Source organism: Mesoplodon densirostris, chromosome 1 (assembly GCF_025265405.1).
Source record: "Mesoplodon densirostris isolate mMesDen1 chromosome 1, mMesDen1 primary haplotype, whole genome shotgun sequence".
NCBI lineage: Eukaryota > Metazoa > Chordata > Mammalia > Artiodactyla > Ziphiidae > Mesoplodon > Mesoplodon densirostris.
The window spans coordinates 147,578,789-147,603,226 of record NC_082661.1 but is presented as its reverse complement, the minus strand read 5'-3'; the positions used below and the strand labels follow the sequence as shown (position 1 = coordinate 147,603,226).

General features: G+C 37.2%; 1 protein-coding gene across 7 annotated transcripts in view; it reads right to left on the bottom strand.

Annotated features, from left to right (window-relative positions):
- Positions 1–24,438, bottom strand: part of FRYL (FRY like transcription coactivator) — a 252,295-nt gene that overhangs the window by 139,884 nt on the left and 87,973 nt on the right. For 5 of the 7 annotated variants that reach the window (XM_060110192.1, XM_060110246.1, XM_060110228.1 and 2 more), the window contains exon 4: positions 1,925–2,124. In XM_060110192.1, the coding sequence (XP_059966175.1) occupies positions 1,925–2,044 (120 nt within the window). In that variant the 5' untranslated portion in view covers positions 2,045–2,124. Of the gene's footprint in view, positions 1–1,924; positions 2,125–7,043; positions 7,109–13,886; positions 13,955–24,438 lie in introns of those variants that run through there. The other 2 variants (XM_060110201.1, XM_060110211.1) reach the window with 2 other exon arrangements.

Here is a 24,438-nt window from a genome sequence, read left to right as displayed (position 1 = left end):
AACTCGAGGCATGCATGTACCCACACACATACCATCATATTATGAGTAATGTTAAGTCCTACTTCACTAAGAAAATTAAGAACCTATAATACTTCCTCAACTTCCCTTCTTTCTTAGGTCATCATTATTCTCTTTTCTGTTCCTTTCCTCCCTTCCTTCTGAGGAAGGACAGCAGTCTTCACTCTGCTGCTTATTGGCTTTGGACTTCAGACAAGTAACCAACCCTCTGAGTCTCAAAGTGACAGTGAAGCCCTATCGCTAATCCAGTTGTGTAAGGAATAAATAAATTGTAGCTATTACATCCTCTACCTCCATCTTCGTTATCATCACCGTACTTCGAACCTACCAGAGTGATCTTGATACATCACATATCCATTCCGTTCAAACCCAAAGAGTTGCTTCCTAAAGTTATATCATCCTGCTAAAACTGCTCTCAGGCTGTTTAATTTCCAAGTCCAATACACTCTTCCTCAGTGTTCACTGTGCTCTGCCTCTCTATATTATTTGACAATAATAATGTTATTCTATACTCTCTTCCCTTGATATTATCATGTGCTCTTTTAGCTTTAATTATCACCCTCATGTAGATGATGCCAAAATCTATATTTCTTTTGAGTTCCCCAAAGGAATCTCCAGCTACCAATCAAATAGTTCCACATGGTTTAGATCGCTAGTAGCTCAAGCTTAACATACACAAAGGAAAAATTATCTTAATCACCTTTACTACCCCAATAATATTCCTGTTTTCTTTACCTAAGTAAATACACTACCATCTTTTCTAACACTTCAAAAAATCTTTAACCCTTCACTCTCACTCCAAACACCTACTCCTATTTAATTATGTGTCAAGTTCTACTGATTCTGCTTCTGTTGTTTATCTCACTTTTTTCTGCAACCACTTCTCCACTGTTAATGCCCTAGTTCCAAGGCTCTTTTCATTCCAGCCTGAATTATATACAATAACTAAACAGTCTTTGCCTTTCATCTGTTCTCCCTCTTACTGCCCAACCACTGCATTATCTATCATAATAGCCACCATAATTCATTAGAATCCAACCCAGACATTTGTTTTTGGTCTTTTTCTTCCTTCTTCGTCACCATAAGCTCGACTCACACAGAGCTCCTCACATTCTTTAAGTATCCTCGTGTACTGTAAGTTCAAAGCTGTTTACGTGTTCATTATAAGTCTGGCTACTGTCACATCATTAACTCACAGAAAGTTTTAGGTTTTCTCTTATGTTTCATCTGTCTCAACAATTCCCATTGGTGAAATCCATTTTTGTTCTTTGGTGACCTGTAGTAACTTATCAAAGTGGGTTCTAGAGTCATTACAGCTTTTTAGATCATCACTTTACTACTGGCCTATCCCTTAATTTTTTTTTAAGACTTTATTTTTGAGAGCAGTTTTAGGTTCACAGCGAAACTGAGTGGAAGGATAGACTTCCCATATTCCCCTGTGCCCTTACAGGCATAGCCCCCGCCATTATCAACATTCTGTGCCACAGGGGTACATTTGTTACAATAGATGAACCTACACTGACACAGCCTAATCATCCAAAGTCTATAGATTGCACTACAGTTCACAACGGGTGTTGTATATTCTGTGGGTTTGGACAAATGTATAATGACATGTATCCACCATTATAATATCATACAGAATCTATTCATTGCCCTAAAAATCCTGTGTCTGCCTATTCATCCCACCCCTACCCCTGCCCAATCCCTGGCAACCACTGATCTTTTACTGTCTCCACAGCTTTGCCTTTTCTAGAATGTCATATAGTTGGAATTATACAGTATGTACCCTTTTCAGATTGGCTTCCTTTAATATTTTTTCAAGTATATTATTTTCTTTGGAAAATTTGTAATATAATGGTTAATGCAAGTCAAGAAAATATTGGATTTATAGGTCAGCTCTACTCACCAAGGGTTCAGCCATTACAACTTCAATTTTCTTTTCAGCTTGAACAGCAAATTCTGCAAAGAGGCTCTTGATGACATATTCACCAGGCTTGACATCTGGGTCAATTGTAATGCTTGACATGATGATATTCTTTTTCCCCAAAGTGGAATGAAAGTTGGAAGAAGTGCAGTACTTATTCACTTTGCTGACTTGTGCTGAAGCTAAAAATAAAAGAAACAAAAGAACTCTACTTTAATAATCAACTCAATTAGGCCAACCAAAACCACCCTATTTAATGTGTATCCTCCCCCTAAACCCCATCAAGATCTACCAATCTGTATTACCAGACTCTATTTTTGTCTATTACACTTGTCACCTTCTAACATACTGCCCAATGTAACTAAAATTTAGTTATATATTACGTTTACTATGTACTATTTTTCTCCCTACCCTACAGTTGTAAATGCTATAAGAACAAAGACCTCTTCTGTCTTTTTTGTTCACTGATGAATCCCAAGAGCCTAGAACAATGCCTGGTATATATTCTAGGTATACAATAAATATGTATTGAATGAACAAATGAATTCTAAACAAAGTTATGTGCAATGAAGGAAATAAAACATGACTCATAGGACTTTTCTTTGTATCATTCAAAGGAGAGATAGAGATGATATCAACTGTGCCTGGCAAAGAGTGCTTTGCATCAAGTGTGGCACAAAAAGAGCACACACCACTGCTTGCTGTTTATCTTCACCTGTTCTGTTCTCTTGACTGCCTGGGCAGTCTACCTGGCTTTTATCTACAGTTTATCCAGTCACCTCGATCTTCCAGGCTGTTGCATAATATAGACCCTCCCATTCTCTAACCTCAGCTTGTGACATCCCTTTGGCCTGGAATATTCACGGAGAACCTGCAAGAATGTACTTCTCTCCCTCAAGCTTATCTCTAGATACTACCCTTTCAATATGCCGCCCTATAAATAACTCCCTCCTTGAAACAGGAAGCAGAACACAATTTTTCAAACACTGAATTTCTGCTTACGTGTATGTGTGTATATAACCACAGGACAATAAATTTAATCTAAATAAATACACTCCCAACTTATAAGGAATTGTTCTGTCAACTAAAAAAAAAAAAAAAATACCCTACTCTACCAAACATAGTATGTGTCAATATATCTAAAGGTGACTGTGATAACACCCAAAGAAAATTCTAGAAAGCAATATGAAGTCAGGTTATGGCAGTCACTTCAGAAAAAATAATTTGAAAATTTAAGAAAAATAAATATTTTTGAAAAACTGAACTTCCAGGAGTTCCCTGGCAGTCTGGTGGTTAGGACTCCACGCTTTCACACCTGAGGGTTCGGGTTCAATCCCTGGTCGGGGATCTAAGACCCCACAAGCTGTGCGGTGCAGCCAGGGGGAAAAAAAAAGACTGAACTTCCCAATACCAAAGAATGGCTTACTTTCATGTCCTATTCATTATCTTTGTTTACTTACTTATTTTTTATAGAATAGAATATTTTCCTCCAAGGTTAAGATTAGAAATTAGTCATACATGATGGCTTAATATTTAAAATAATAATCTAGGGCCTCCCTGGTGGCGCAGTGGTTGAGAGTCCGCCTGCCGATGCAGGGGATACGGGTTCGTGCCCCGGTCTGGGAGGATCCCATATGCCGCGGAGCGGCTGGGCCCGTGAGCCATGGCCGCTGGGCCTGCGCATCCGGAGCCTGTGCTCCGCAACGGGAGAGGCCACAACAGTGAGAGGCCCGCATACCGCAAAAAGAAAAAAAAATAATAAATAATAATAATAATCTAAAGAATGTTATAAACTGTTAATATTGCATCTAAAATAAATATCTTTGTATCACATAAAGTTAAAATATAATATGTAATGTATTCTAGAACTAAAATTATATAACAATTCAAAACAAAAATTCACAGTCCTTTGAACACAGTGCACACTATTTATTTTAAACAATGACTTGTTTGTTTACTCTGTTTCATGATCCAACACTGTGTATTATAAAGGAGAGAATGTGTTAACAAATGTCATTGTGGGGAAAGGAGATCTTAAATTTTAAAAATTTATTCTGAGTCATTAAGAATATTCTATATTTTATATCCACACATGTTGAATAACTCTTGGGAATCATAAAATAGTGAAAAAGCCTACCCAGATAGTTTCTAGAATTTTAATTTACATTTTAGAAATAAAAATGAAGATGAAATACTTTTAAGATTTTGACTTATGGTAGTAGATACAAAATATATCTTTTAATTAAGATTCATAAGATCATAAGAGAGTTACAAAGTTTCTTTGGCTTTAACTTTACAATAAACGTTTTAAACAAGAAGCTATGATAGACTTTAGCACTTGAATTCTAGACTTTGATGAAGTATAATCTTAATAACATTGTAACCTTTAAAGTTTCCTCAAAAAGAAAAAACTTTAGTTAAAATGACCTCTCAAAAACTCACCCTTACTCTCTTCTACTTCCTAAAAAATCATAAACATAAATTAAGCATAAACAAATATTCCTATGTATCATAATTGCATATTTCAAGAAATTTGCCAATACAGCCAAAAGTTTTAGGGAAACTAGTATTTATCTTCCAGATAAAGGTTTATCTTCCAAAGACGTGCATTATTCCAAAATAAAAATACTTCAATTTTTAAAAAATCAAATTTTAATGAAAATTACTTATTAAGAGTTAATCACTTTAACCTCCATCCACAAAGCTCTAATGAAATCAGTTAGAAAAAGACCCACACCCCCAAACTGAAAACTGGACAAAGGACATGAAGAAACAAGCTACAAAAGATATAATAGAAGAAGCCAGTAACCATGAAAATAATATTTAACCTCACTAATATTTTAAAAATAAATAAAAATTAAATAATACTTTTCATTTATCAAAGTGGTTTCCCCCAATTGTGTATTTCACTATAACGTTCAGCTTTGGTGAAGATATGTGAATTTTTCTCATATTCTGCTGCTAATAGTTAGGAAAAAGGGATGGTCACTCTAAGCAGGGTAAGAAGGCTAGTTTACACATAACTAGATCAACCTGATGTCACCAGACTGCTTGAGTTAAATATTTTATGAGGTTAAACAATCCTATTTCCCTACATGCTATTAAAATTGTTTGAAAATTTTATATAAGCCTACAGGAGAATAAAGACGTAATGTTAGAGTGTAACTCTTAACACAATTCAGGCATTGAGTTACAAGTTGTAAAAACCCAATGTCAGGGCCTCCCTGGTGGCGCAAGTGGTTGAGAGTCCGCCTGCCGATGCAGGGGATACGGGTTCGTGCCCCGGTCTGGGAGGATCCCATATGCCGCGGAGCGGCTGGGCCCGTGAGCCATGGCCGCTGAGCCTGCGCGTCCGGAGCCTGCGCGTCCGGAGCCTGTGCTCCGCAACGGGGGAGGCCACAACAGTGAGAGGCCCGCATACCGCAAAAAAAAAAAAAAAAAAAAAAAAAAAAAAACCCAATGTCAGATTAAACATCCTTGGAATATAAATCTATAAAACTGATAATAATAAGAATAAAGCAAGACCGAATATTTAACATTTAAAATTAGATAAAATATAAAAATTAGCCTAGCATGTATACTCTTTCTCTTAGATAAGGTGCAAATAAAACATAAATACAGTATTTTTAGACAGCTAACTCTCTATATAGCACTGTTCTTAGCATGTTTCATTTAAAAATTACCTTTTTCATGCTCATAAGACTCCTATACCTTTATAAGATAAATTGAACTTCAGTGAAGGAGAACAGACAAGGGAGAAGAGACACAAAAACCCTAAGCTGATACATGTTTGGTTTCATTACTTTACAGCAGCGGTTCTCGGTGTTTTCTAGCTCCATTATATTCTTATGCACAACACTAAACAGTAACATCCCCCAAAATGCACAGTGACTCAGTGACTGAGGTGTTTTAGATAAGAATGAGTAGGGGTGGGTGGATGTAGTTTTAAAAAGACCCCAGTGGAGTCTATGAAAGCTGCCTGTAGTACCCTCACCCCCCAAAACAGGTCTTTAGGGATAAAAAATTACTACTTTGTGGTCATAATCTTATATATACATGCATATTATACACATATTTACGAAGAGATTTATATAATACAGAAAAGTAACAAAATACCACACAATTGCTTACTTATAATTATTTACTTATATTGGTTAGTAGTAAACATGTTGATGACAACCTAAGAAAGAAAAGGTATAAGGTAAATGGCCTTTGAACAAGATCAAAAGTCAAAAATATCTCTTATTTTAAAAGGCAAAAGCAAAATTCTTAGTTTAAAAAGCAAGCCTACACCTTTTACAAAAACTAACTCAAAATGGATCATAGATCATAGATCGAAATGTAAAATGCAAAACTATAAAATTCTCAGACTATAAGGAGAAAATCTAACAGTTCTTGGGTTTAGCTATGACTTTATTAGATACAACACTAAAATCACAACCCATGAAAGAAAAATTGATAAACTGAGCTGTATTAAAATTACTAAATTCAGCTCTGCAAAAGATACTGTTAAGAGAATGAAAAGACACAGACTGGGAGAAAACCTTTGCAAAACACGTATCCGGTAAACTGTTATCCAAAATATATAACAATTCTTAAAATGCAATTAGAAGATAAACAATCCAATTAAAAAATGGGCAAAACATCTGAATAGACCCCTCACCAAAGAAGACATACAGATGACAAGTAAGCATATGAAAAGATGTTCCACATCATACGTCTTCAGAGAAATGCAAATTAAGACAACAATGAGATACCACCGTGGATGGAAAATGTCACCTGCCATATCAGTAAACAAAGGGTGCTGCCAACGTCAAGCCATTAGCCACTGCAGTCCCCCCAACATGCACTCTGAGGGGATTCAGGATGGAGAAAAGCAGGATCCAGGCCCTAGATAGTTAAGGTGCATATCAAAGGAATGATTTCAATGAGCCCAGACTCTTGCATCTTTCTATGTGCTAATGAATTTAGCACATAGGAAAGTGCTAAATTCATCAACATGAGATGTCTGGTTTTTTTTTAATTAACAGTAACCTTTTGATGTTCCAACTACCTGGTTTTTTGTTGCAAAAACTCCTATGTTTCCTAGCTCCTCCCTTACCTCTTAGGAGCAGTCCCTCAGAGCTATCTTAGAGGCTGCCTCCTAGGTCGAAGTCCTCAGCAAGTCTGCCAAATAAAACACAATTCTCAACTTTTAGGTTGTGCTTTTTGTTTTTTTTTTCAGTCAACACCACTACACAACTATTACAATGATCAAAATCTACAACAATGACAAAAAAAATGCTGGTGAGTATGTGGAACAACAGGAACTCTCAGTCACCACTGGTGAGAATGTAAAAGGGAAGACAGTTTGAAGGTTTCTTACAAAACTAAATATATTCTTACCACACAACACAGCAACTGTGCTCTTTGGTATTTCCCCAAAGGAGGTGAAAACATATACACACAAAAACCTGCACACGGATGTTTTCAGCAGCTTTATTCATAATTGCCAAAACTTAGAACCAACCAAGATGTCCTTCAGTAGGTGAATGGATAAACAAACTGTGGTACATCGGACAATGGAGTATTATTCAGTGCTAAAACAAAATGAATTATATAGCCATGAAAAGACTTGGAAGAAACTTAAATGCATATTACTAAGTAAAATAAGCCAATCTGAAAAGGCTACATACTGTGTGATTCCAACTATTTGACATTCTAGAAAAGGCAAAACTATGAAGACAATAAAAAGATGAGTGACTTCCAGGGGTTGGAGGGAGGGAAGGATACATAGGTGGAGCACAGAGGATTTTTAGGGGCACAGTACTATTCTGTATGACGCTGTAATGATGGATACATGCCATTATACATTTGTCAAAACCCATAGAACGCACAACACCAAGATTGATATTGTAAACTATGGACTTTGGGTGATTATGATGTGTCTATGTAGGTTCATCAATTGTAACAAATGTATCAAATTAATGTAAAATGTCAATAGTAGGGGAAATGGGTGGGGCTGGGAGGGGTGGGTAGCAGAAGCAGGTACATGGGAACTCTGTACTTTCTGTTCAAATTTCTGTAAACTTGAAACTGCTCTTCACAAAAAAAAAGTCTATTAATTTTTTAAAAAAGAAAGAAAAGCCTACTCTATTCCTGTCAGCCAGAAGAACCAAAGGTGCTGAGAAGACTCACAATAAACAGCAGACCAATCCAAAGCTTAAAACAATAATGTACTTGGACCAAGAGAAGAAAACAGTTTTAAGTCAATTACAATAAAATGTCAAAAACACAAATCAGGTTATATGGTAGACAAATTGAAAGCAGAAACAAAGATAGCAAAATCAGATTAGGGAATAAAAGAAAACTTCAACTTCTGGGGAGGCCAGTTGGATTGGTGTATCTTTCAACCAACTATCCAAAGCAAAACTCTACATTTGAAAGCAACTGTTTCTGAAGAGAAGAAAAGTAATGTGCATGCTGTACATGTTGAGAGGTACAATATGAAAGCACTGTTTGATGGATTCAGTGCACAAACACAATCTGCTATATAAGGCGAGGTATACCTCAAAATTCCTTCATGAATGAAGGAATCTCATACCAGACACCATTCACTTCTCATGGAAACAAAACATTATTTAATATTTATTAAGATATTTTGCATGTTATCTTATTTTATGCTAACAAACCAAATCTTATTTCAAGCGATAAGCTGGTAAACGCCTCTCTTTAAAAAAAAAAAAAAGGCTTCCCTGGTGGCGCAGTGGTTGAGAGTCCGCCTGCCGATGCAGGGGACGCGGGTTCGTGCCCCAGTTCGGGAAGATCCCACATGCCGCGGAGCGGCTGGGCCGGTGAGCCATGGCCAATGAGCCTGCGCGTCCGGAGCCTGTGCTCCGCAACGGGAGAGGCCACAACAGTGAGAGGCCCGTGTACCGCAAAAAAAAAAAAAAAAAAAAAAAAAGTGTCCTGATTTGCAGCATTTGCTAATTTCCATCATGGAAATACTCCTCCCATCATGGCTGATTTCAAGCCGCCAATAATTTAACAACCAGATGGTAAAATTCCTGGCAGGAACCAGGTGCAAAACACCACATCAAGTTACTGTTCATGTATGACAAGGAAACTGACTTCTAATTAAAGTCGATTGTCCCATTTGAATGGAATGTGAACTTAGGTTCTCAGTTTAAGAACTTTCAGATCAGTGGCTTTATTTCCTCCACAACTCCCAGATTTTGATATATCATTTTTTCTTCCTTAAAAGTCTATATTATTAACACACTCTTTGCTTAGAATGACTATTTGCCAAATCAAGTACTTTTGTTGCTCTTCAAATTCATTTATATAAAATGGGCTAAAAAGAAAAAGCGCCCCCATTTTGATCAGATATATATTTACCTCTATTTTCTTTTAACTCTCTTTTAGTTATGTTTACTCCATTTAAATCTGTCTTGGGGTGTTATACAACAAAAATTTAAAAATTCTTCCTCAACATTTAATCAGTTCTTCTCAGTACCTTTACTAAAATTTTGTCACTGATTTTATCATCATAAACTAAATTCATACTCAAATATGCTTCCTATTCTGCTCATTAACAATCAGTTTTTGTATCAGTACCATTCTTTTAATTATTGTAACTTTTCATAATAGTTTTTATCATCTGTTGGCACAAATACTCCTGGTGTACTCATTATCTTCAGGAATTTCTCACCTATTGTCATTCACTTATACTTCCAAGCTTATGCATACTTTCACAAAATAATTAGAAGAAAATTGACATCTTAATTAAGACTTCTTATCTAGAACCTGGATACCCTCACTAATTTGTCTTCTTTCATGTACCCAAAGGAAAATGTATACTTTCCTTCATAGGGGAATCTATTTAATTCTTATTAATTCTGTTCCTAAATACTTTAAGTGTCTATTCTATGTGAATGAAATCATTTTCCTCACTACTCAGTCCAACTTTTTTGCTTCTGGATGAATTTCAATGGATAGAAAAATTAAAACTTTTGCTTGTTCTTTGGACAGCTGTTCCTAAGATGTTTATTTATCCTAGGCTAAACTATTCCCATTGAAAACAATTTCTAAACATAGAAGTCCTATGACATCTTTGGCACATTTCCAATGTTTTTTACTTGAAATCTACTACAGAAATATCGCTTATTATAAAGCTGAAGAAAAATGACCTATCATCTAAATAATCCATTATTCACTCAGCCAGAGTCTCCCTGAGGTTATTATTTTCTTGTAGTCTTTTGAACCTTCAGAAGCTCGCCTAAGAAACTCTTCTAAAATTTAGAAATAATGTGGTATTTTTAAAATATGCATGGGGGCTTCCCTGGTGGCGCAGTGGTTGAGAGTCCGCCTGCCGATGCAGGGGACACGAGTTCGTGCCCTGGTCCGGGAAGATCCCACATGCCGTGGAGCAGCTGGGCCCGTGAGCCATGGCCGCTGAGCCTGCGCGTCCAGAGCCTGTGCTCCGCAACGGGAGAGGCCACAACAGTGAGAGGCCCGTGTACCGAAAAAAAAAAAAAAAAAAAAAAAAAAAAATATGCATGGACCTAGGAGTCAGAAGACAAGAGCCCTGGACTTGGCTACTGAATATCATTATAATCTTGGTCAAAATATTTAACCTCTCTAAGCTCTGCTTCCCCACCAGAAAATGAACGAGTTGACTTATATCTCAACTGTGGGTATGGTATCAGAAGCAACAAAAAAGTTGTTTTCATTTTGGGTCTCCACTCTTCTGCCCATAAAAATATTCACTGCCAATGAAAAACCTATTGTGGCAAAATCTTCTCCTCTGGCCAGACATGAACCAGGGCCTCACCACAGGATAGCCCTAAAGTGAAAATATGAACACCAAAATCCTGCAGCAAACATACCCAGTTGTTTCATCCAGCAAACGTACCTAGACCCAGGGCTTGGCAGAGGTAGATAACTGCATATGGTTGTGTAGCCATTTTTCTTTGACTTCCAAGAAGGTGAGCAGAATCTAAATAGGTGGGCTGAGTCCTCTATACCCGTGAGGCTGATATGACTTAAACAAACCAAGAACAAAGGGGCTTCCTCTTAATATCTTAATTGATAGCTAACTAAGGCTCACAGAGACTGAGCCTGCTTTCCCTTCCATCACTCTTGGGTTATACTTTAAAATAGTACTGTAGCTGTATGGCTCACACACTTAATTAGCTGACAAAGAAATATAACTGCACACCTACTGGTATCCAGCAGCCAGAGACAAAGGAAACAAATAAAATATTTACCATTCACCAGCAGCAAATATTTTTATAGGTTTCAAAACACCAAATCTATTTCAATTAAAACAAATTAAACAAAGATGTTGATTCTTGCTTTATTATTCAACACCATCCTGAAGGTTATGGGATGATATAAGTAAATGCAATAATACAAGAAAATGAAATATTGTTATAAATATTGAAAAAGAAGACATGAAATTTCTTTATTAACTAGCAATTATGTAGGAATGAAAATCGATAAAAATCTATTCACAACTATAAATAGGTAGGGATACATTTAATAAAAAAGCATAGGACTTATATAAAGGAAAATTCAAGAACTTCTTAAAGAACATAAAAAGAAGACATGAACAAAGGTAAGGACATACTTATAGATAAAAGCATTTGTTATTATGTGTCAATTCTCACAAAATTAATATATTAATTAGTAAATTCCGATTAAGATTTCAGGACTATTTTGTTCAGGTTATATTGGATAAAATTATCTTAGAATATACTAGGAGGAATAAATACCTAAGAACAGCTAAAAAAATTATTTATAAAGAATACAAACACTATTCTCTAAATCAGAAGATAATATAATCAGAACAGATTATAACTATAATCAAAACATATATCAAAATATAACATAAAATGTTGAACATCACTAATCACAAGGGAAATGCAAATCAAAATCACACTGAGATACCATCTTACACCTGTCAGAATGGCTATCATCAAAAAGACCACAAATAACAAATGTTGGCAAGGATGTGGAGAAAAGGGAACCCTTGTACACTGTTGGTGGGAGTGTAAATTGGTGCAGCCACTGTGGAAAACAATATGGAGGTTTCTCAAAAATCTAAAAATAGAACTACCATATGACCAAGCAATTCCACTCCTGGTAATATATCTGAAAAAAGCAAAAACACTAATTCAAAAATATACGTGCACCCCAATGTTCACAGCAGCATTGATAACAATTGCCAAGACACGGAAGCAACCTAAGTGTCCATCAACAGATGAATAGATAAAGAAGTATGGTATATATATATATATATATATATATATATATATATATATATATATATGTAAGTATGTGTATATGGAATACTACTCACCCATAAAAAAGAATGAAATTTTGCCATTTGCAACAATATGGATGGACCTGGAGGACATTATGCTAGGAGAAGTAAATCAGACAAAGAAAGACAAATACTGTATGACATTACTTATATGTGGAATCTAAAATACAACTAACTAGTGAATATAACAAAAAAGAAGCAGACTCACAGATATAGAGAAATAGTGGTTACCAGTGGGAAGAGGGAAGGGGAGAGGGGCAATATAGTGGTAGGGGATTAAGAGGTACAAACTATTACATATAAATAAGCTACAAGGATACAAGGTACAACACAGGGAATATAGCCAATATTTTGTGACTATGGAGTACAACCTTTAAAAATTGTGAATCGGGGCTTCCCTGGTGGCGCATTGGTTGAGTCCGCCTGCCGATGCAGGGGACGCGGGTTCGTGCCCCGGTCCGGGAGGATCCCGCATGCCGCGGAGCGGCTGGGCCCGTGAGCCATGGCCGCTGAGCCTGCGCGTCTGGAGCCTGTGCTCCGCAATGGGAGAGGCCACAGCAGTGAGAGGCCCGCGTACCACAAAAAAAAAAAAAAAAAAAAAAAAAAAAAAAATTGTGAATCACTATATTGTACACCTGTAACTTGTGTAATATTGTATATCAAATATACTTCAATTAATAAAAACTTAGTAAAATGGGTAAATATATATATATAATGACTATATCAGAACACAATGTAAAAGTAATGAACTTAGTGAATATTAAGTACAGATAAATTAGATTAATATAAAAGATTAGAGAACCTCCCAAAAATCCCAGAATAAGAATTCAACATAGGCAAGATTAGAGGGGAGGGAATGATTTATTTAGTAATAATGTTAGACTATCTTCCTACTCATCTGCAGAAAAATAAACATAATATACTCAAAAACCAAATTCCAGATGGATATAAAGTAAAAATGTTTTAAAGTCTTAGAAAAAAAAATTCAAAGGCAACATGTATAATCCAGGAGAGAGGAGGCTTTTAGCCAAGATAGAAAGCCCAAAATTATTAAAAAATAAAAAAAGAGAGCGAGAGAGAGAGAAAGAAAAAGATGAATGTACTCAACCAAATAAAATTTTTTAATATTTATAAGGCAAATGATACCATAAACAAGAAAGGACAAAGTCAGGGAAAAAATAGAATGCAGATGACAGAAAGTATAAAATATTCAAAGAGCTCCTACAAATTTTTTAAAAAAGACAACACAACAGAGAAAAAACTGGCAAAAGACATAATTAGACAATTCACATAAGAACCAATCTAAGAAGACAACAAACAGATGAAAAAATATTCAAACTTTGTAATGCCCAGAAAATGAAAATTAAACTAGCAGTGAGCTTTCATTTTATACACAAATGTTAAATTTGTGCCAAATATTAAAAAGAATAATTGGATCTACTGCTGGCAAGGTATAGGGAAATTAACACTTAGCACACTGCTGATGGAAATGTCATGTCCACCTAAGTACAGTCCAGTAGGGTGGACAAAAGGATGAGTATTCTGGCCCCTATAGCAGAACATGACAGATATAAATTTCTTACATCTTTAGGCTCTTCCATGCAACTTCCTGGTTACAATTTAGCTTTTATGACCTACCTCACAGGAGAGCAAAGAATGGTCTGCCAGCTCCAGCGTTAACGTTCATTCACTTGGCGTATTTCTCACTGTAAATTAGTAAATTGGCAAACATAAAAGCTTGTCTCTGTCAGACTGTTTATAACAATTCTGCCCTCTGGAAAAGATTTCATATCCACTCGCAGCATTCTGGCTAAGTCAAGTTTTCTGACCTGATGCTGGTCTTTGCCAGCCTTCTCTGGCAATTCCTTAAATCAGAATCAAAATCTTTGGAGGGAGGCCCAGGCATCTGTATGTTTTTGAAAACTCCCTAACGTGGTTCTACTGTGCAGCCAGGGTGAAAAGCACTGCCTTCCACTATTCTCCTAAAGCAGAACAGTTGGTTCTATACAATGATTTTACTTAAAACTAATTCTGATGATAAACTTTGAAAAACACAGTAAACAAGGAAACCTTCTTATATAATACCACAAATAATATCCATCAAGCAATTTAGAGAGAGTTAAATGAATGCATGTCAGGGACAAAGCTCTAGGAAGCAAAATGAAGGATCGTTCATAAGATAACTCAAAAACCTAATTTTAAAAAGTCATATAGAGGACTTCCCTGGTGGCACAGTGGTTAAGAATCCTCCTGCCAATGCAGGGGACATGGGTTCAAGCCCTGGCCCAGGAAGATCCCAACGCGCCACAATTACTGAGCCTGCACTCTAGAGCCTGCAAGCCACAACTACTGAAGCCCGCGCACCTAGAGCCCGTGCTCTGCAAGAGAAGCCACAACAATGAGAAGCCCACGCACTGCAATGAAGACCCAACACAACCAAAAATAAAAACAAATAAATAAATAATTTTTTTAAAAAAGTCATACATAGTTCTCCCAGTTCATACTAGAAATCTTGATGAATTGATTTCTCTCTCAGGGTTTCAGCCACTTCACTTTACTCACTGTCCGTGACCCAAACCACATATCTTGGTGCCCAATCAATCCTCTGCCTTTCATTAGCTGTGATGTCAAAGGGTAAAGTTTCAATGATCTAAACTTCATTGATTCCTCCCTGTGCCCTATATTCCATATCTAGTCTACCCATCAAATCCCATCACTACTAAAAGTAATCCCCCCATCCTTTTTCTGCATAGCTAAATTTTAAGTTTAGGTCCTAATAACAGTCTATGTAAACTCCTGAAAAGTCTTCCTTCACAGTTATCCCTGCCTCTTAGTGGACGAAATATCGACTTCACATAGCAGCCAAAGGGACTACTTTATACTTGAACCATTACTAGGCTCTTATATACCAAACCATGGTAATCCAGTGCCTCTGTACTCTGCATAAAAATGCACCACTGGGCTTCCCTGGTGGCGCAGTGGTTGAGAGTCCGCCTGCCAATGCAGGGGACATGGGTTCATGCCCCGGTCTGGGAAGATCCCACATGCCGCGGAGCGGCTGGGCCCGTGAGCCATGGCCGCTGAGCCTGTGCTCCACAACGGGAGAGGCCACAACAGTGAGAGGCCCGCGTACCACACACCAAAAAAAAAAAAAAAAAAGCACCACTAATTACCTTCAGGAATATTACTAAAGCCATTTTGTTGGAACATTATTTTCTTTTCTTCCATAGTCTCCCTACGATAAAAATGGCTCATTCATACACTCCTCCAAAATTTTACATGAATTTTCTTCAACTTTTTTTTTTCAAAACAATTTTTTAAAAGCAGCTTTAGGCTCACAGCTAAATTGAGAGGAAGGTACAGAGATTTCCCATAAACCTCCTGCTCCCACACATGCATCCTTCCCCCATTATCAACATCTCCTGGTACATCTGCTACAGCTCATGAATCTATATCGACACATTATCACCCAAAATCCATAGTTTATATTAAGGTTCACTCTTTGTGTTGTACATTCCATAGGTCTGAACAAATGTATCCATCACTGTAGTATCATACAGAGCAGTTCCATTGCCCTAAAAATCCTCTGTGCACCACCTACTCATCCCTCCCTCTCCCCAGCCCCTGGCAATCACTCCTCATTTTACTGTCTCCATAATTTTGCCTTTTCCAGAATGTCATATAGTTGGAAACATACACTATGTAGCCTTTTAGACTGGCTTCTTTCACTTAATAATATGCAATTTTGCTTTCTCCATGTCTTTTCATGGCTTGATAGCTCATTTCATTTTACCACTGGATAATATTCCATAGTCTGGATGTACCGCAGTTTATTCATTTACCTACTCAAGGACATCTTGGTTGCTGAGTTGTGGCAATTATGAATAAAGCTGCTATAAACATCAGTGAAGCTTATTTTAAACAAAAAAGAGCCATTAAATGCATATAATGTAAATCTGTTATTATGTTACATTGTTACTATATTGCATGTTAATGGACATTAATTTATTCTTCAATTTTTATGAATGCCTTTGCGAGCTACTTTCTGCATCACATGGATCAATACATACAATTGAAATATATAACTTCTAAAACATTTCATATGATTTTCTACTATGAACTACCATCACATTTATAATTCATCATCTTCTAGTAGAAACAGGTCTGACAATTCAGAATTTGGTTTCTATAGCCTTCCCCATTCAAAGTGATTTCTCTTTTTGTAAAAACCCTTAAGATTCACCTGGTTGAAAACAAAATCCCATGTGACTGGCTCTGCTCTCAGGCCATCATGGCGTCTCCCAGTGGGAAGGGAGCCAGGGCTCCGGAGGCTCCTGGTTGCAGGCTCCAGCCACTCAGCCGGGACCTGGCAGACTCCATGGACAACGAGGAGGGGCTGTACATGGGAGTTGAGCGGTGTCCACTGTGTGCAATACCACCCACCAGCAGCTGACATGCACCAAGTGCGTCCAGAGAGGTGATTTAGTCTACTCTGATCACCATGACCGTGAAAGGTTTATAGACAACAAGGAAAGGTTAAGCCAACTTAAGAGCAAGCAAGAATAATTTCAAAAAGAAGTGTTAGGGACTTCCCTGGTGGCACAGTGGTTAGGACTCCGCTCTCCAAGTGCAGGGGCCCGGGTTCAACCCCTGGTCAGGGAACTAGATACCACATGCATGCCTCAACTAAGAGTTCACATGCCACAACTAAGGAGCCAGTGAGCCACAACTAAGACCCAGTGCAACCAAATAAACAAATAAATATTAAAAAAAAAAAAAGAAGTGTTAAAGGCTATGGAAGGAAAATGGATAACAGATCAGCTGGGGACGCAGGTTCAATCCCTGGTCAGGGAGCTATGATCCCACATGCCGCAGGGCAACAAAGCCCGCGTTCCACAACTAGAGAGAAGCCTGCGCACCGCGAAAGATCCCACATGTCGCAAGGGAGATCCCATGTGCCATAGCTAAGACCCGACACAGCCAAATTAATTAATTAATTAATTTAAAAATATATATGCTTTAAAAAAAAGAATTACTTAAAAAAATAAATGCTCATCAAAAAAAAAAACCCCTTAAAATTTCACTCACTTTAGCAAGATTTTTTAAAATGGCATGCATAATAAAAACCAACTAGTGGACCCAAAATAAAATTTTCAGAAGTAACAGGCACTGTCCTGTAACATCCTGCATTAATAGATTAGGAGGAGGAATAATTAAGAGAACACAGCCCATTCCATCCTGCAAAATGTTAAGCAACTATGACTTCTCAATGTGATAGTGAGATTGTAAACTTGGTTACCTCCAGAAAAGAAGTCTAAGGGTTTGGCCAGTAGTGAAACAGTCTAAAACTGAATGATTTGGGGTATAAACACTATAACAGGCCAGATACCTGTCAGATGTTATATTTAAAATATTCAGCAATCAGGACAGAGGGACAGTCAGAACAGCTTCTGGCTGTAAATACCAGTACAGCCATAAGGATGCATTATAGCTGAATATCAGCAACACTGAAGGTAATAAAAAATCTAGTAATGGAGGCAGAATGTGGTATCTAAAGAGTATGAGAACAGGTAAAAAGCACCAGGGGATCCAAGAAATAACAAGAGAGATGGCAGTTAGACAGATTCATAATGCAAAGTCTAAGAACAGGATATATATGGCCATGCACCTAGGGAGGTGGGTTTAATCATTAAAAAGGTATGTCAGCAGAACTTGATTCTCATCCAGTTTTACTTTTGTTTTCGGATGAGAACTTCATTCTCTTGAAGGGCAAAGCAGGGTCTCATATTTGGAAGAAATGGAATACCAAAGATTTTGACAAGGCAAGGCTCAGGAAGGAACAAGTACCATTATTAGAGGTGGAGCCTTTGACACAAGAATGGGTAGCAGCCCAGACATTGGAACTGATGAATAAAACCAAGCCAAAACTCATAGTGAGGTAAGGCTGATGCTGAGCTGTCTAGACTAATGAGCTAGGGCTCTCCCAAACCAACGTCCCATCTTAGCATAGGATTGGACCCAGGATCTGATGTAAGACTGAGTCTACACATGACTACAATAGAAGGTACAAACAGGAAAAGGTTGTGACATCAGGATTTATGGAATAGTGGGTCTGAAACTTACCATACATATTACACTGACCTTTTTGATTACTCTCAGACACCTAGGAATACTGTGACCATCTGTGTTACAGTTTCCTGATTTCAAATTTCCTATCTAATTATTAGACTATATATCAAATTTAAAACAAATCATTAAACCAAATACTTAATGAGTTAGATAATCAGCTGCACTTCTCACAACACAAAATGTTTAGACTTGAAGATAAAATCTGCCTTTTGTCAAATGGAGTAAACCTAGCTTAAGGAGTCAGAACATTTAAAATAAAATTGGAGAAAGCAGGCTCATGATTCCTAAACTCAATGATATCTGCAGCTGGGAACTCCAAACTCAGGGACCATCACAGACTTCAACAGTTCCCTTAACAGCACACTGAGTTGGCTGCCTTGTCTAGGCTTCATTTTTTAAAGCAGACAGATTTTTCTGAGGGATGAGAGGGTATCTGGGCACTAAGCAGTAGGTGATTCTTTTTCACTGTGACCAATGGATACGTCTCTGAAGTTAATGTCAATGAGAACATAAATTACCCTACCAAACTCCTTTTATAAAAGTCTAGTTAAAAATCTCCTTTACCTCCCATATCTACCCCAAGACCTATTGTTCCTAGTCTTAAACAGTCCCCATATCCATAATTGAGTTAGTATTTTGTAAAGCACTTAGAAGACAACCCACCCACCCATGTGGTAGGCATTACATATGTGTTCGCTAAAGAAATAACATTTGTTCCGCCTTCATCTCACATCTGGTCTACTGTAATAGCAACTTAATGCAACTCCCTATATATGCTGCACCCCTCTCTCTTCCCCCTTTTCTGTCCCCATCCCATGAAAAATGGAAGTCTAATGAATTCACCCCAACCACTGTCACAAAGGCCATCAATGACTTCCCATGTGTTTTACGTTTAAGACCAAAATCTATAAGACAGTCTTCAAGATTCCACATGGTCTGGCCCCTGCCAACCTTTGCAGCTCATTCCCATTACTGGCCCCATACCTCTCTGCTCCAGCCAAACTGGTCATATTTCCTCCCACCCCCCCAGCACATCATATCCCTTCTGCCCACCCACACATTCCCCGAAATTGTTAACTATTTCTTCCTTCACATTTTGCTAAAGTCTCACTAGATCAGGGGAATCTTTAAATTGAAATATGAAGGATTAAAAGAAGTTAGTTGGATAAAAAGTCTGAGTGTGTGTATGTGTATTTGGTTTATTTGGGGGGGTGTTCTTTGTGCACTTTACCTTATCTGAGCCCCCTTTTACTCTACGATAAAAATGGCAATTTATCAACTGATGAATGGATAAACAAAATGTGGTATATTCATACAATGGAATATTACTCAGCCACGAAAAGTAATGAAGTCCCAATATATGCTACAAATGGAATAACCTTGGAAATATGGTAAGTGAAAGAAGACAGTCACAAAAGAACACCTATAGTATGATTCCACGTATATGAAATGTCCAGAAGAGGCAAATCCACAGAAACAGAAGTTAGATTATAGGTATGAGGTTTCCTTTTGGTGTGATAAAAATGTTCAACAATTAAAAAGTGGTGATCATTGTACAACTCTGAATACACTAAAAACTACTGAATCACACACTTTAAAAGGATGAATTTTATGGTGTGTGAATTATATCACAATAAAGCTGTTATTTTTTAAAAAGCAGCAATAATAACAGTTTTCCTCAGATTTTCAGGATAACACGAGATTTAATAAAAGTATGTGTATATGTGATTGTACATACACATACACACACACGCACATTTACAATATGTACTTAACACAATACCAGACCCATAAGTACTTCAATAAATGGTACATATTATTTTAAGCAAATAACACAGATTTTAACTGAAATTAGATGATTGCATAATTGTGCTTTTAGGGTTTGGCTTTTACTATTTTTGCAATCCAGGAAAAACATCTGAGCATTAAAAACTCTGTTTATGAATTTTTTTCACTGTGCAAAAATTCAAGTAAATTATGCAAATTTAATTTCTTAACACACTATATCTTATTCACATTTTAATTTATAAAATTGTGGTTAAAATAAGTCAATTTATTTCTTCTATGTCTGTGATAAAAACTGAATTCTTTGAAACACTAGCTCTCATAAAATCATGTATGCAAAATAAATTCTATAAATTAATATATTTATGAAAGGTAGTATATTGATAATAAATGCATCTGTGACCTTAAAGCATTGCAGATAAATGACTAGATAGATCTCAGTACTGAATCTTGCCTTGTCTTATCAATTTTAGGGAACTAAGCCAATCTTTAAAATGATAACGTCTTCACTACACAGCTGGTTTAACAGAATGTTCCTGATTCAGTTTTTAAAAGAAGTAATGCCTAAAACTGTTGGCACAAAGACAAAATCCTGAATTTAGGCCATATGAATGTCACTTCATTGTTGTTACTGAAAGAAATAAGCTCAACTATAATCAAACTTCAGCAGCACTGCATCAACATTCTGCCGGCTAAGCAGGCCTTGAAACCAGAGGGCCTCTAGCAATTAATATAAAATGTAGCTTTGAACATTAATACAAATCATGGCAAACATATCTTATAAACATGAAACATTATCACATTTAATGATAAAGAAATATAATATACACTGCTATTAAGTTGTTTTCAATAACAAAAATCAGATTTTTGTCTCTTTTTCCTTTTTTCTTTGGATAGGGGCAATATTTGAAATATATAACTTATTTAATGGAAAAATTACTTTCCATTTCTGTTTTCTCCCTAAAAGCTATTAATAAATCAAGTTTTTCTCAGTTTTTCCCAAGGAATTCACTAAATAGAATATTGTAAAATGTTATTATTATTTTTTTAATCACTGAGGTATCCTTTTATGCATTCCTGCTTCAGGAACTGTTCCCCTGAGAAACATCAGTAATATAATAATAATTACATAGTCTAAGAGGGCTCGTATATTTATGCTCCTGCCTTCTTTCCTATTATTAATCCATTCCAACAAAAATGACTGCAGCCCTAAGCTTTATCTTAGTTCCCTGCACATTTACCAGAAGTCAACTAAGCATTAAGTATACAAAGAAGAACAAAACCACAATCAACCTATGCCCTCTAGGAGCTTATACTCAAGTAGCAGAGGAAGACATGAACAGCGTGCTAAGTGTAATGATACGGTAATGTTAAAGTGAAGAACAGACCTGAGGAAGCATTTAGTATCTGGCTGACTCAAGAAAGAGAGAGTCTTCAAACGTGAATAAGAATTCACTGTGAAGCAGACAAAGGGGTGAGGGGTAGGAGGTTAATTCTAGGCAAAGGCAGCTGCAAATATGAAGGCATAGCATGCTCCAGGAATTGGATGAGTATGGCAAGAGAAGAGACTGACAAGGTGAGCAGGGGCTAGATGACGAAAAGCTTCATCACACAGGGGACAGGAAGACTGTGAAGTAAGGAGGGGAGAGACTCTAGGAGCAGGCATTTAGAAGTAACACTTGGCAGCAATAGGAAAGATGCAGAGGACAAAAAAGAAGCAATGGCAATAACCCAGGTGATACTGAAGGCAGAGGGCTGAACTAGGCAGGTTAAGTGGCTGTGGAGCAGAAGGCAGGAGAGACTAAGGATGCTTTAGAAGGTAGAATGACAAGTCTTGGTGAATGAGGGCTGAGAGAGGGGTGTTCACTCACCCCTGGTTTCTGGCTCAGGGAGAATGTAGATGGCTGTACTACCTACCACCACGGGGAGCATCCTATCATTCAAAACTAAACTCCAGGCTTCCCTGGTAGCACAGTGGTTGAAAGTCCACCTGCCGATGCAGGGGACACGGGTTCGTGCCCTGGTCCAGGAAGATCCCACGTGCTGCGGAGCGGCTGGGCCCGTGAGCCATGGCCGCTGAGCTTGCGCGTCCGGAGCCTGTGCTCCGCAACGGGAGAGGCCACAGCGGTGAGAGGCCCGCGTACCGCAAAAAAACAAACAAAAAAACCCCTAAACTCCAATGAACTCCTTTCCTGCTAAGTAAGTTTCTCCATTCCCTGTGGTTCAATATGATTCCTTCCATCCCTGTACTCCCTCTGCCTGTTGTGTATACAAGAAATTTGGTAAGTCATAACACATACTTCATTTAACTGCCTTACTGTGACCTTTTCATGTATATTCCCTCTGAGTAAACTAGAGGTTCCTTATGATCAAACATCATGCCTATTTGTTACAGAACAGTATATGTTCAATAAACGTTGGCTGATTCAAATGTTGGTATCATGAAAACATCCCTAGGAAGAGACAGATAACCACTGTCCTTTTCTAGGGTCTTAAAAGTATTCTAGGGCTTCCCTGGTGGCGCACTGGTTGAGAGTCCGCCTGCCGATGCAGGGGACACGGGTTCGTGCCCCGATCCCGGAAGATCCCACATGCCGCGGAGCGGCTGGGCCCGCGAGCCATGGCCGCGGAGCCTGTGTGTCCGGAGCCTGTGCTCCGCAACGGGAGAGGCCACAGCAGTGAGAGGCCCGCGTACAGCAAAAAAAAAAAAAAAAAAAAGTATTCTAATCCTCTGTCTCTCTTTTTAAATACAATAGGGCTAGGTGAAGAAAAAAAAAAAAAAAAAAGACATCCAGAGCTGCTGGTGAAATAAAAACATTCTCCCACTTTCCAGGACTAGGGCGGACATGGTTAGGGCCTTACTGAACAGTGAGACTTGTCACTTCTTTTCAATATTAACCAACTGCTTTATAACTATAAAAACATCTTCAAGAGGTTTATACTATGAATGCGCAAGGGTGATGGGATACCCACAAACTGAATCATTATTTCACTAACAGCTAACAACAAAGGCTTTACAAACATCGGTTTTGGGTTCACTCTTGGATTCAGGGAATATGACTACATGAGATTTGGCTGTGACTGGTTACAGGGTTCAGGCAATGACATGTAGAAATGTTTAAATTGTCACAAAACAAAGTAACCATAGAGTTCACAAGCATGTAAACAAACTAAGTTTTTACAGGACAAGCTGCTGTGATATAATCTAAATACACTGTTCCTCTATAAGAACCCATTTATAGCTTCATTCTCACCATAAAACCGTCTTTCTATTTTTAAAAAAGTACATGGTGAGGATGGGGGAAGGAGGGAGAAGAAGGGGGAAAGGGAAAAAAATGATTAGAAACCAGAGTCTAGTTTATTTTAGTAAAAATATATTCTATAGTATCCTTTTAAGTAGTAAAAGTATTTAATTTAAATTAGTCATGATTATAATTCTCCCACTATTTTAACTATGTATATTCACTTAGAAACTTTCCTCATACTAAGATAATTTTCTGCCATCTGGCACAACAATATCTCCATATGGAAGCATTACTTACAAATCAAAAATAAAAGAAAAACAGAGATTGTAAATGCAGTACACTTGGCATAATACAAATCTCCTCAAATTATATTCTATAAAGTTTTAAGAGGTTCCCCCCCATATCAACATTTGCTCTTTTATATTATTTGATTACAAAACAAAACTCCATCAAATATTTTGGTTAGAGAGTTAGCAGGAAAAAAGTAAATTTAGTCTCTCATATTTTATTCATTAGTTTGTTCAAGCAGCAGCAGCACAGTTGGGAGCAAGAACAACTGGGTTCTAATTCCAGTTCTTTGCCACCATATGACCTTGGAAAAGTCACAGTTTTTCTATATTTCAATTTTCTTTGGGCCAAACAAACATTATAGCAGAATCTTTGCTTGCTTACTTCATTAGTCTGGTATCATTTTATTAAGGTAATTTTCACATAAAAAAGAAAGAAAAGAATAGAAAAACAGACTATGGTGAGAAATAACTTCCAGAAGTGTTTTGAGAGCTTCAGAGAAAAGTGCCATTGGAAATCACTGGGAAGACTGAACAAAATCAGTGTTTCTGCCAAATCCACATATTAGGAGTTAATAAAATAAGAGCTCAATGATATTAGTTGTAATGACTTAACTGTGAACTCTGAAATACAAGTACATCATCCTGAATGCTCTTTATCAGAAAATTCACTACCTATGAAAATTATTCAATGTAACTTCAATTATAGGACTAGGGGAAAATTACAATCATTATATTACACTA